The sequence below is a fragment of the Malurus melanocephalus genome, unplaced genomic scaffold, assembly GCF_030028575.1.
Source record: "Malurus melanocephalus ecotype Western Australia unplaced genomic scaffold, MMel_1.1 scaffold_27, whole genome shotgun sequence".
Lineage (NCBI taxonomy): Eukaryota > Metazoa > Chordata > Aves > Passeriformes > Maluridae > Malurus > Malurus melanocephalus.
Genome location: NW_026623259.1, coordinates 2,817,764 through 2,831,772, shown reverse-complemented (window position 1 = coordinate 2,831,772; position 14,009 = coordinate 2,817,764). Strand labels below are relative to the sequence as shown.

Below are 14,009 nucleotides of genomic sequence, written 5' to 3'. Positions count from 1 at the left end.
AAATTCACGTTTTAAATTGGCCCGTGAGGGCCGATGAGCAAATAGCGGGAAGGTTCTGGATCACAGTAACTCCAGGCCCTGGCTGAGAGCGGCAAAACAWGAGGAGTTTGACTGAAGGTCGAACAGCTGCTGCTCAGGGGCTCTTTGAACTGCAGGTGGGTTCTCGGCTCCTGCGGAGACACCTCCTTTGTTGCTGTAATCCTTCATCACAACCAGCACCTTCTATCCCTAGTCAAGAAGKACCAGGGCAGCCTAAACTTCTACTTGCCCGTCTGTCTTTCCTGACTCGATTATTCAGACAAAAACAYCCATCACCCCCAAAAATATTACACCTCCGAATTTTAGATAAAAGTGGCTCAAAGGCCTAAAAGTTACACGGGTTAAAAATAATGTTAAACAAAACCAATTAACCCCCCAAACAAACAAACAAAAKCCCAACAAAACAAAAAATCCACAAMCTTAAGAGGTTTTTCCTTTAACAAACACTACAGTAAACAGTTACCTAGTGAAGGTCACACGCTTCAGATGCTTACATTACCAGCATCATGGACAACATTTCAGTGGCTCTGTATCTGTCCAGCTGTGATCTAGTTATATTCCTCAAGCAACTATGGAAACTTCTTGGTGAATATTTTACTTAAAAAGCAAAATAACCCAACTAAATTTCTGTGCAAGTTTGTGAAAACTTTCTGAAAAAACACCTTGCTATTCTACAGGTCAAAAACAATTGAGGGAAACAGAAATAGGAAAAGTGAGCAAAAAACCTGCTGGTAATTCATGGAGCTATGATTAAAAAGCCTAAGAAATATCTCACTTTTAAGCAAGTCAGCAAGTGTCCCTGATGCAGGAACAGACAGAAAGGATCTGCAGGAAGCAATACTGAGTTCAGCTGTGAAATATTTACTCATCTTCACTGTCACTTAAGAGACCACAGTATACCAGGTAGAATGTGCAGTGCTAGGAAAACACTTCAATTCTGCAGAAATCCAGACTTCCTAAAACCTGTACCTGAGTTGGGAGCCTTGAATTTCCAGTTCTTTGGGTACGTTTTCCCATGGCCATCCTTTCCCCAACACCTTTAGTATTCCAAATCACAAATGTAGAAAGACACAATAAAGATTTCAAAGGGGCAACATACAATGGGTGTTGCAAAAATATTTCAGTGAGATAAAGAAAAAATTAAGAACACGTAGAGAGAGATAGGAGGAAATGCATTAGAAAGTGGTCACATCCTAGGTGGGCAGGCAAAGCAAGATGATTACAGAATCAACTGGAGGAACTTCAAAAACTCTTCTGAAAAGCAAAGACCACAACTGAGATGTAGAAGCTGACATTGAGGTACCAAATTTAATATCTATACAGGTTCTAAAATAAACCCAAGACAACTATCCCCTTGAAAATAAAATAGCGTTGCATTGATTTCACTGGATTTCAGCATAAAGAGATTGCACAGAAAGGAAAAAGAACAACTCTACCCCAAAGAATTCTTAAAAATGTTTTGAGTTTTTCAGGTTTTTTTTTTTAATAAATGTGCTTTGTTCACAAAAGTAGTGACATAAAAGACAACAGAAATGCCAATACAGATTTTCTTCCTTTTCTTCTCCAGCACCTTAAGAATGAAAGATCTCTTGCACAGTCATAATTTTCAAATATTTCATAACCTAGAAATGAACTTCTTGCACCAAAGCCAAATATACAACAACTCCTGATATCACCAGTTTATTACAGGGAGGTGTAAGTATTTATGTAAATCCCACTTTCCTCCTCCACCACAATCTATTGTCTCTTGTTAAAAAACCCAACACAAACCAACCTAAAATAGAAAAAAACCTCACAAAGCCAAATAACCAATAAACCCACTTCAGGTATTTAGAATGATCAGCAAGAAAACCAAGCTGTTATGAATCTCAGGTCCCTAAACCACAGTGTTGTCACCAACCTCCCGAAGAGGATTAAACTTCAAGATATTTTGGGGGGTAAATCTTGATCTGAATTGCTTTTTTTTTTTTTGTATGAATCACAAACTAAGTATAGTAATCAATGCCAACATGTATTTTTGATTGTTTAATACTTTTAAATCAAGTATCATTARAAGTATCAGGTACACTTTGAAGAATGCACATATTAACTTCCCATAAACAGCTTAATTTACACCAGCAATATTTTAACATGAGCACTGCTGGAATCAGTGGTTAATTGGGAAGAAAGGCTTTGAATGACACTTTAATGAAAATACTATCTTAAAGCCAATTTTGAAACCATTTTGTATTTCATTAGAGCAGCATTCTCTGTAACAAATATTACAAGTGAACCATGACTCTTGTATGTCTATTTTTTTCTTTTTATACATCAGAATATAATTGTTTGGTTTGTACAACTCTATCATTCAGATTGAATAACAGATTTGAATCAGGTATTCAGGAATGCTTTAAATTCAAGAAACAACAGAAAAAGCTTATGTTGAAGAATACAGCACCACGGTCCAGTTACACCACCAATGTGTAATTGGACCAATGCAATTATGTAGGAAATACTATAAAAGAAAAACAGGTAGGTCAAACTGTGCCACATTCAGTGCAAAACTTCAGTGGAAGGAGTAAGTTTTATTTTTGTAGCAATCACTGTAAAATCCACACTACAACTTCAATTTATCTAGCAACTTCTGTATTATAAACACRATGTGGCAGTTTAACATGGTGTAAAATGTATTTAATCACAATAACCTGTGAAACTGTATTAGTATGTTTTTACCAATTTTCAGAAGTCAGAAATAAATCATGATGTAGCATCTAGTTCAAATAATTTACTATTAGGCTCTTACATATATATTTAAGAGCCTAACATTCAAATCTGAAAATTCTGGCCATTATTTTTAAATGGAGGGAATTCCAAGCTAAATTAATAACGAATGCTCTTTAACCACTGAACAGAACTAGTTTTTCCTGCAAAARTTCACAGATTCATTACACAAGTTAAAAACTTAACAGGTGTAAAAACAGATGTTCCATCTCCTTACAGTGCAGATCAGTTTTCAGTCACCTATGGAGTTTTTATTTAACTAAACAGAAAACGTTTGGGTCCTAATAAGCAAACAAAAAGTGTATGTTAACTTGATTTGTATGGTATGAATTACATGGCTTGATGCAAATATGTGTATCCTTGAAAAACTTGTAAGATTATGTTCCTTTTTACAAAATCAGTTTGTAGTTACTGGCTAACTTAGGAGGTCTACAAATAAGGACAATTCAAGAAAAAGTTGTTTCTTTTTAAAATGCATAAATAATTTACTTTAAAACATGACAAAACCCACCCTGTTCCCCAAAAAACACAGTTGGAAGAGAATACAGAACACCATGGTTGGGGAAATACTGATATATGTTAGTGCTTGTACACTCATAAAACTGCAAAAATATATTCCAACTTTGACGTGAAACACAATAGTCTAAACGTACCATACTCYTCTGGGGGGAAAGCCTCTTCAGAAATTCCTGTTTATGCAAAGAAATTACACAGTATGTATAACCATGGATGAATATATTCCAGTGTTTTGGTGTAATGTCAAGAGGGCTGCAATAAATGTAAAATCAAATGTGCAAGCATTGTAGTTTCTCCAGCCTGGGCTTAACCAGTGTGAAACAAATTTTGGAAGAAAAAAGTTTTGTTCCATAATTAAGAAGGGACCTTTGTAACCAAGTGTCTTAACCTATCTGCACATTTAATTAAAGTGCAAATTATTTCTTCCTACATATACTTCTCAGAAGCTCACCAACTCCAGTGCCTTAAGCTCAACCACATTGAGTAAAAATACTGAAACAACATTTAACAAATTAAATAGAATTCACACTTCACAGCACTAAAGAAAAGAACGGTACCTTTCTGGAAAAAAAAAATAGTGATACAAATCTAAAGAAAGTAACAGCAATTTATGCTATGACATGAGTCATTTGCATAAAACTTGTATTTTTTCACTTTCATACAAGAATAAATTTTAAAATTCAAAAGTAGAAAAAAATAGCAAACTCTGTAAACCTTTGCATTTTCTTTATGCAAACCATTTTTCTGTGTTGAGCCCATGTTAGTATAGCAAAATTAGTTAAGCAAGAGGTTTGACTGAAAGGGCATTTCAACGACTACATTAACTTAGAAGCAATATAGGATCTTCTAGCTCATAGAAAGGAATAGAACTAGACTGGCTCTCTCCAGAGTCTGAGTCATAAGGAGCATCAGGTAGCTCCATAAAACCATAAGCTAGCTGTTCATCTTCTGTGTCTGACCGAACATAGCAGGAAGTGCTGGAATACTCCTCATCCTCTATACTGTTGAAATCCTGTGGGATATACAACATTCCTGGGTAGTTCCTGCTAACTAAGTCACTTGTTGTTTGCAGGGAAGTTTTCCTAAATGCCATCAGGTGCATGTGAGAAAACTTGGAATACTTGAAGCGTTTAAAACCCAAGGACTCTATGGCAATTTTCCAGCTTTTCATCATCATAGCCCGCCGATTCTGATGAGATGAATCAGGAGTTATTACAAGCAATAAGCCATTTAATACAAGAAGTTCATGTGCCTTCTTGCAGCATATCCATCGTTGATAGGGTGATGGAAAGTAAGAAAGAAGAAGCGAGAAAACGACAACATGGAACAGTTCTCCAGGTAGAGAATCAATGGGATTTTTCAGTTGCTTAAGAAAGGCATCTATAGCGTCTTGTGCCAGTTGAAGAGGTTGCTGAATTTGAAGATTTAGGAAGTCACATTTGTATACGCTCTGGTGGAGTGACAAAAATAGAAAACCAAACATCAAGGTTAGTTTAAAGAACAAATAAAACCAAAATATACAGAAAAATCAATGATTCCCCTAAGGAAATGTCAAGCCTGCTGAGCATTCCTTTTGCTATTAAATCAATCAATCTAACATACATGCAACATTTTAGATGTGCAGTATTTTACTAGAGATTGATAGCTGGGAACTGTTAATTACAAAAAGAAATTTAGCCYCAAAAGAAAATAGTATCAAATCAACTATCTCATAAATTACTTAAGAACTCAGAACATTGTTTGTGTTTTTACAGGTGCTGAAAGCCTCTTATAGGCTTTTATGAACCTGAAATGAGTAATTAGAAACTAAATTTAATACCTCACAATTTCTACCCGTCCTGTAAAAAGAATTCAAGAAACTCAGTAGTTTGGTCACTTAGTAAAAAGTGTCATGTTTTACTGGTAAAGACACAAAGAATAACAAGGCAATATACATTCAAAATTACAATACAATACAATGACTGCAGTGATGCAGATCCATGTTTTAACTTTGCTGTAAATGCAGAGTGTAGTGGTGCTCATTTGGACAATTATCAACGTAAGCTAAGGACTACAAATCATCTGTTGATCATTTGTGGACTGAAGCTGTCAAAGACAGGAAATGACACCACAATACAAAATACAGAAGAATAAATTCTTAACATCCTTAATCAGAAAACATTAAAAAATAAATGCATGCTATTTATTGATTTTAAGTTTTGACACTTCATATTCATCAAAATCTGGGACTGACTTCATAAAAAAGGTAGTAAGATATAATGTTGTGTGTGATCTGATAGCAACAAAAATTGTTAATGCCTACTGAATGTGTAGTGGATGACAGACACTAAACAGGTAAGCAATATGAAAGCAGACACAAAACATTCTGTGGAGCACATCTGAAAGGTGGAATTAAATCTGYTGCTTTTAATAGCATGAAAATATCTACAGTGTGTTTTATGAAGCAATATTAAAAAAACATTGCCAGAACACTATTGTAAGGGTATTCATCAAGGAACTAATATGCACAGTTATTTTCAAGTAGAAGAGAATGTTATTTCCATTCATATAAAATCACATTCTCTTCCAAGAATAAGCAGAAAATTACAAAAAGTAATCAATGTTTAAAAAAAAYTGGATTTATTCTCTGTGAGCTTTAATCTTGGACTTCAATATGCCAAGATCCAGAAAAAGACTTGCATTATGGGGTTATAACCAAGAAATTTTACTTGCAACCATTATACCTGTAGGGCTATATTCTGTTTCCTTGTAATACTGCGAAGAGGAAATTAACAGTAGCAATTTCATTATATCCACTAGTAAGTTTTAAAAGGAAGAAGCATTTTGAAAACAGTTTGTTCAGAGCAACATGCTAACTTAGAACTTCAAAACTTAAAGACTTAAAAAGTTAGTGGTTACAGATATACAGCTGAATATACCAATTTTGACTGCAAGTATTTTTGAGTAGTGGAGAAACACAAATTAGTTATATAGAAGCAATGGTTAACGACAATTTCAGGACTAAGATATGTTTCAAGTGGAACCTGTAATCAGCTTTAGGACAAAAATGCTGCTCAACTGGAGTTTTCTAGTAACCTTTAGAAGTGCAAGTCTTTAACTGATGTTTAACTCCTCACAGACACTGAAAACAGCAGTTATATCTCAGTGCATCCACTGACATTTATGAACACAATCCTACTTATGTGAATATTTTTCACAGACATTTTGAAGAATATTTTGAGTTGGAAGGGACCCTCAAGTATTGAAACGTGTTATTTTTTTTGTCTCAGACTACATTTACTTTAATACAACATCAGCTGCACACTCCAGTCTCAGTTTCCATCCTCCTGGCCTGGTCTTGGTACTTTACACGAAGACTCTGGAAATTAGTGCATGGTGCCTAACTAAAGAAAATATTAATCTTTTCTTGGTGTGCAATTTCCCTCCCTCTCTCTCAAAACCCCAAACCTTTTAATAGAAATATATTTCCATATTCATATATCTACCGTTTCCATTCTCTGTATGTGAAACAGAGATTCTAAAAATTTTGAAGAGATTAATCCTTTGGTTACATAACTAACATTTCAATTGCTCTTCTAATATTCCCACAATTACATCCTTCTTATTCCTCCAAATTAATTGAAATACTCTACTCAACTACTTAGTCTATATCCAAAGCATTTCTATATGGAAGTGGATTAATCTATTTTTATTAAAGAATAAATTATTTAACCCTCTAATCAACATTCTTCAAGAAACTGGTTTTGTAAGAAGCCTCTGTGCTTCAACTTGTTTCAAAAGATACTTTGGTATCTTACCTAAGAAATCTGCTAAATCAGAAAATGTTACCAGTTCTTTTATTTTCAGCTTTTACCACAAGTTATCAAGATCAATTTTTCAGGTCAGAAGATGACATTAACTACCATAATAAACCTCTGGSTGTTATTCAAAAAACGTTAAAGCAACCCAGGCAACTGCTGGACTAAAGATAAATTTATTCAGGAGGTTATGGTGCTGATGCAGCTCAAAGTAGAGTCATCTTCAGTACATCAGGGCTCATTAATTCTGTTTTGGAGGTAGGACTAAGCTTATTCTAGCAGATGCATTTGCTCAAACTGTACTCCCTGTCCCTCCAAGAACATTTCCTACCCAGGCTTCAAGGTGCCCTGAACAAGCCAAAGAATCCAAGAGAATCAAAGATGTTGGTGAGCCTGAGAGAGGCCTCAGAGTATCAGCATGTGTGTGACTACATGTACACTAGCACTCCAGGAAGCTCCTATCATGCAGCTATGGTACTATGGTCAGATGACCAGAAATCATTTATCTTAATCGTTCCCTTGTACTGGGAGGGAATCTGAAGAGCTGGTTAGTACCTAGAAGTTGCATATGTTCCTCCACTAAACCCACAGAAGTTATTTTTTCAGGACTTTTCCCAATCATTGTTTTTGGTCACTATATATTTCAATTAATTTTCATGAGAACAAATGCAGCTTTCTTATGAAAAGAGAATGACAGWTCAGAAGATAGAAAAATATTAACTAAGCATACTTAAAAATTAATATTAAGGTTCAAGTCATGTAATGTTAGGTACCTAGGCTGCCATTATAGTCACTGGAGAATTAGTCAATACAGAACCAAATTCACTGAATGCCAGATACTCAGGTTTCATTATTTTTAATAGCTCTCCACTGACTGTAATTAGAATCTGAGATGTAGACACTGAGGATCTGTGTATCATAGCTAGAAATTCACTTGCCCTGTATTACCATTTGAAATGCCAGAGGTTGTCATTTCAGTGGCATGTGTCATTTTTACCTCCTGAGTCATGCTCAACAGCCCTACACAGATGTCCTGCATCCTCCAAAGTGGTGGAAAGCAATCATGATGCCTGTGCCTCAAATTAGGCAAGATGATGTCCACTCAAAGTTTGTGTTTTAGATGAAACTAACATTGAATTGCTTTTAAAAGCAATTTATCAGACTCAAATTTTTAAAGAATGTCTTTCATTATGTCTCAGCATATATGCAAAACTACCTCCTAGGGAGGACTAAACATGGTAACAACAACAACTACCAGGCATTTAGCATGTAAACCACACTGCAGAAAATAAGAGAACATTACTTTCCAGTTAATACATTATTTCACCTCTACACTTTTCACTTCTCCAAGTCTAAAGAGGGTTACCTTAGGGTGCAAATTTTAATAGAGCCTGATTTTTAACTGTCAGTAGTCAAGGTGTGTATAGTCAGACTTTTCTGTTTTCTGTCAGAAATGTGTTTCTGTGTTTTTTTAATTCTTATTCCACTTTGTCATTTTGTGTGGTTGATAAATGCRGTTAGTGCTGACAGAAGTTGCGTCAAGAGTAAAAAACACAAAGAACATATGATCACAGCAGAATTAAAGCATGTGAGAACCTTACTGCATAGAGAAAATGAAGCAATTTTACCCCAAATGTGCTGATAAATTTGTCCTCTGGATTGTGGAAGCTCAGTAGTATTTCTGGCAATAAATAGAACACTCCCTTGTAGTGCACTTCTGATTACTAAATCCTCCCAGAAAAATACATCAAATACAGTCACTGATCATTTCCTTCTCTCAGTGAATGCAACTTCTGAGAGGTTCTTGCCTAAGCATAAGCCTACTTAATTGTTATTTATACCTTTTAAAATGGAAAGACTAAAGATGGCTACTAAAATTTTCCAATTTTAAGATTAATAATGGCGTTGTAAAGGCACAGCTCTGGAAAAAATCGTATTTTTAATGTTTAGTTCCTACTAAAACACAAATATTTAGAAAACATGTAAGTATTAAATGTACTTTTTTTACAGTCATTTTGAGGCATTCTACAAATCTGACAAATCAATTTTTTATTATATTCAGCAAACATTACATACCTCAACAGCTGGAACAATGTCTATGCCAACTGTCAGAAATTCTTCAAACTTCAGAAATGGATTAAAGCAGCTACCAACATCAAGTAATCTGATCTTTCCCAAGGAGTGAAGGAACCTATGAAGCAGCAAGAATTTTTATCAGATATAACTTTTAAAGCTATATTTGGAGTTACAACTTCAGGTAACTAATGCAAAAGATTCTCATAGAACAACCCAGCAGTGACTAACAGAAGTGAATGCCTTACTTCAATTGCTGAGATACCTAAAGAACCAAGCTCCATCAGTAAAAAGATATGGGATGGTTCTCAAGCAGAAGGGTTTTGTTCAGAGCAGCTGCAATAATACAAGTGCACGAGTCAGTAGTAAGTAAATAAAATTGTGTCCACTAGACAGGCTTTCTTATTTTGCTTTGTGTTACCCACTTACCTTTTTTGTGGTATTTATTGATTCTGAAGTCACACTAGACATCAGAGTTAAAATTTCATGAGTTGAAAAGGGAAACTGACAACAACTACATAAATTGGATTATTTGCAGGGCTGCAATCTAAAACATTCCACGATGATTTGTATCATCTTAGAATATCAAAAATCCATTAATAGAGGCAAAGAAAGTCACAGTTTTTACAGAAACTTCATTGAGAAGAGAACAATAACTATACTCCAGGAAGCAAACTTTTTTTTGCTTCAAGCTTCTGTAGCCAAAACCAACTGGCATCTCCAAAATATCACTTGTCATGTTTCTGGGAAAGGCTCAGCCCTAGAGAAACAGGTGCAAAAACTTTCAGAAACAGATGTGCAGGGCCTATGGCTGTACTCATACCAACAACAAAGACGTAAGGAATACTGCTGAGAAAAAAAAAGCCTCTAAGCAGCAATAAAGAGATCTGGGCTCTCTGGGCTCCTTCTAGATTCCCAGTAACCTACCAGAGAGAGGAATTTGGAAAAGAAAATGTCTTGTTGCATTGGGCAAAATAATAATGCCAAGTTTAAGCATTTTGCTTCTACATGGAATAGAAGATATCCAGGGCATAATTCTCTCAAAATACCACCATGACCAAGGTAAACAGTGCAACAATTACCTTTAACTTAAAACTGCAAACGTTACCAAGCTACCCTGTAAGTTAATCAGTACTGAGTGAGATTCCAGAACGAAGATGAAAGCAGTAATTTTTCCACACTTGGATGAAAATGATAATGTAATTTGTGCAACAGGAATCTGGATACTATGGAGGCAGATCCTAGCAGCCATAAATCACAAACATGGACTGAAGTCAAGTAGTGTCTATTCCAATGTAATGGCAGTATGAGGTTTCTCAGACCAGGATATCTCCTTGTCTAGCAGATGGATGGCAGATTCTTTCTCATTTAAACACAAAAATGTATGCCTGTATATATGCTTGCATTCTGTATGAGAGTCCAATATGGTAACAACAAATCAGTGGACATATGGGACCACAGGAAGCATAACAAGAGGAAGCAGGACTCTACAATGCAGAGAAAACCTCCCATAAAAAAGAAAGAGCCTCTAGTGAGCTAAACATTTTCCATTTAAAGTGTTCAATGAAATACCTGTAAGAGATTAAAATGAAGCAGCAAAACCCAGAAGCCTCTAATTTCCAAAAGAGCCACTTCACCCATGGTACAGTGAAAAAAATCACTGTGATGTATTCTGTCTTCATCTTTACAAAACCTGCATTCTTTGCTGCAGTGTTGTTTTTGACTGCTTTAAGGGGACACTACTTTACACTATTACAGCATTGGAGCACACTCCTGGAAAGCTACAACTCTGTATTCTGAACTAATCAGAACCCAGACATTCTCATCTATACTAATGGACAACAGAACTAAGACATTTGATCCAGGGCAAATTCACTCTGATAGGTGTGTCACATCAAAGGAGTTTTGAGGTCTAGTTCAATGCAAATATACTTTGAAACCATAAAAGTAGCAGATTCAGATGCTCACTTGTGTCCTGACTTCCTCTAGTTTGTCAGATTGCTGCCTCTTGGAATACAGATGCAATGAATGAGTAGCAATTCTCAGGCGGTCTCTAATATAAACTCCTTTCTGTACCCACTAGTCAGAACAAAAGGGAAGGCTACAAACTGGTAGCAAGAAGGCAGGTGAAATTAGCTCTGCAACAGCCACTATTGACTGCAGAGAGTATGAAGATGGAGTACAAAGAGAGGGCAAAGAAATGCAAAGAGAGATCTAATGCTTTATCCTGACAATGCTGCCCCACCGGTAGACAGCTTTAAAGAGTGTATGATCATAAAGCCTATTGATTTAAACAAACTTGAGAGACAAAAGATACCAGCTCCTAAGGACAGACACATCTACTCATAACATTAGTAACATGCCATTCTTTGCCTAAGTGATACTGCAGTTAACTTGAACTAAGTGCTGATAATAGCAGATGTATTACAATAATAAGGGAAAAAAATCTCTTTACATAACACAAAACACACTCTTGCAGGAAGTTCTAAGAACTAATCTATAAAGAATATGAAACAATGAAACTATTATAAGTGTAGCTTTTATAGATTCTATGCTTATGCATTCATTATTTCACTGTACTTGCAAAATAWTATTTTCTTCCATGACAGATGGAATAGCTGCAAGCATGACCCATGTTATTTAGAAAAAAAAGGAGGGTGGGACTACACCGAAATAATAAATTTAGTCCTGGATGCCAAAAATAAAATTCTTACTTGCATGAAGGTCACAAACAAATTAAAAGTGTTGTTTGGAAAATACCTCAAGGATACTACAAAATTCTGCAGAGCCAGTCATCAGAAAGCTAGCACATTAAAAGTTAAGGCTTGTAATTCCAAATTGCTTTTGAAGTGTGTAATTGGAATCAAGAGTTTCTCTGCAATTATTTATGAAGAAAAAGTTTTAAGTACTCTGATATTTACATTTGGCACTTAGTACTTACATAAGCAGTTGACTTTTCAACAGTGCTGAACAGCCATTAGATTCTAACTTAATTAACATCTCCCTTATTTCACCTCAAGGTTTAATATAAATTGCATTGTACACCAATCACATACTGAAGTGAAATTGCTCTAGCACTTAAATGAAGATGACTAAGTTGTCATTCTCAAGTGATTTTTTTATGGCATTCACCAAAACATATTACAACATAAACAGGTCTTGAAATGTATACATTCACATGAAAATGCCCTTTCTTAACTGCTAAAAATACATCAGACTGACCTAAGACATTATGGGTAAAAAAGGGGAAAAAAAGTCTAAAAAACAAATAGAACTTACTCTTCTGTCATAGCTTCATGATTTGTCAAGCCAAAGTTTGGCAAAGGATCTTCAATCTTGGGAGTCTGAGTAACAGTTAAAGCTGGAGTGGTCTTAGAAGCAAGAAGTGCTCTTTTTTCATCTTTCTCAAGTGCTTTTCTTTTTCCACCGTTCTGAAAATATTCTCGGCAGACACTGAAAAGACAGAAAGAAAAATTCCCCAGGAAAACTGAATGCTCATGTTGGTCATTACTATAGCTAAGACACATACCAGATGTTTAAGAGATATAAGTGCTGTCAGCTTTTAAACAAATCTGGGTTTTATTTCAACTTTCGTAAATCACCTTTAGAAAAGGTGACACACTTGAAATCGAGTGATAGGTTGTTAGGGTTTTYCCCCCAAAATTATTCCCAAAGCTGAGTAAACAGATTCAAAATATTTTTATCAGAATAGACTTTTAAAGTAACACAGCAGAAGTCTTGTCAGAACATCAGCAGAAAGTAAACTTCAGCTCAGTTCTCCACTGTAATGCAGAGTTATCAACTAGCTCCCTGTAAACATGGTAGGTTTTAAATCGTGGGTCTTGCTGGCACATAAAGTGGGGGAAAAGAAACAAAATCCAGACTCGTGCAAACTTACATCCACCAGTTTTACATTTTAATTGCCTGGGTACATTTTGTTTCAAGTAACAGTAGCTGTATTACTGTAGAACTTTTATTTTAGCTTTTAGCTTTCCCCCATATTTATTTTTCTTATAGGAACTAGAACAAAATAATCTAATCACACTTACACAGAAATATTACCCAGTTTAAAGAAATTAATGTTAGCAAAAAAGTTAAATAGCACTTGCATGCTTCAACCAATAGTCAGCATTAGTGTATGAGAAGAAAGCATTATGTTCAAGAATAACTGATTTTCATCCACAAAATGTAAGTAGAACTTAAAAACCTGTTGCTGTGAAATWAAAAAGCCGGTCTCACCCTGCACAATTCAGTTTCTTTAATTAGATGTGCCAGMCAAGTATTTGCATGGAAAGTTTAACAGAAATACTATCTGTTTGAACAATGCTTTCCTAACAGCCCATTTTTATGATGCTTTCTTGAAATGAACTCCATTTTCCTCTAACTAAACTACAGCGGTTTGAAGGAAACTTTCCAGAAAACATAAATTCAAGCATAAATTAATAATACTTTATATAAAGCAGGATCAAGATAATGACATTTAACATCACATATTTAAGAATGGACATGCTGATTTAACAGTGCATTTAAATCACAAATAGTGATAAGGACTTGGAATACACAGGACTTATCTAAGGTCTGGTGATATTTTAGGCATCAAATATACCCAGACTTTTAATTATGTAAGATGTGAAGGACAATGAAAAAAAGGCACTGGAGCAGCATTAAGTTTCTTAGGTGGAAACATATACAATCAGACGGGTACAAACGGAAGTTGCTTCATACCAAGATAGGTAGGAAAGAAGCACCTTAAGTCAGACATGTATAATCACAGAATGGGTCAGGTTAGAAGGGACCACAGTGGGTCATCTGGTCCAACCTCCC

At 35.3% G+C, this 14,009-nt stretch overlaps 1 protein-coding gene across 1 annotated transcript in view; it reads right to left on the bottom strand.

The window, feature by feature from the left end:
* Window positions 1-1,310: 1,310 nt before the first annotated feature.
* The window catches only part of BMT2 (base methyltransferase of 25S rRNA 2 homolog), a 33,789-nt gene continuing 21,090 nt past the window's right edge, over window positions 1,311-14,009 (bottom strand). Inside the window, exons 4-6 of the mRNA XM_057390469.1 lie at window positions 12,465-12,638; window positions 9,189-9,303; window positions 1,311-4,765 (exon numbers count right to left, since the gene is read on the bottom strand). Coding sequence (XP_057246452.1) covers window positions 4,136-4,765; window positions 9,189-9,303; window positions 12,465-12,638 — 919 coding nt within the window. The 3' untranslated portion in view covers window positions 1,311-4,135. The remainder of the gene's footprint in view (window positions 4,766-9,188; window positions 9,304-12,464; window positions 12,639-14,009) is intronic.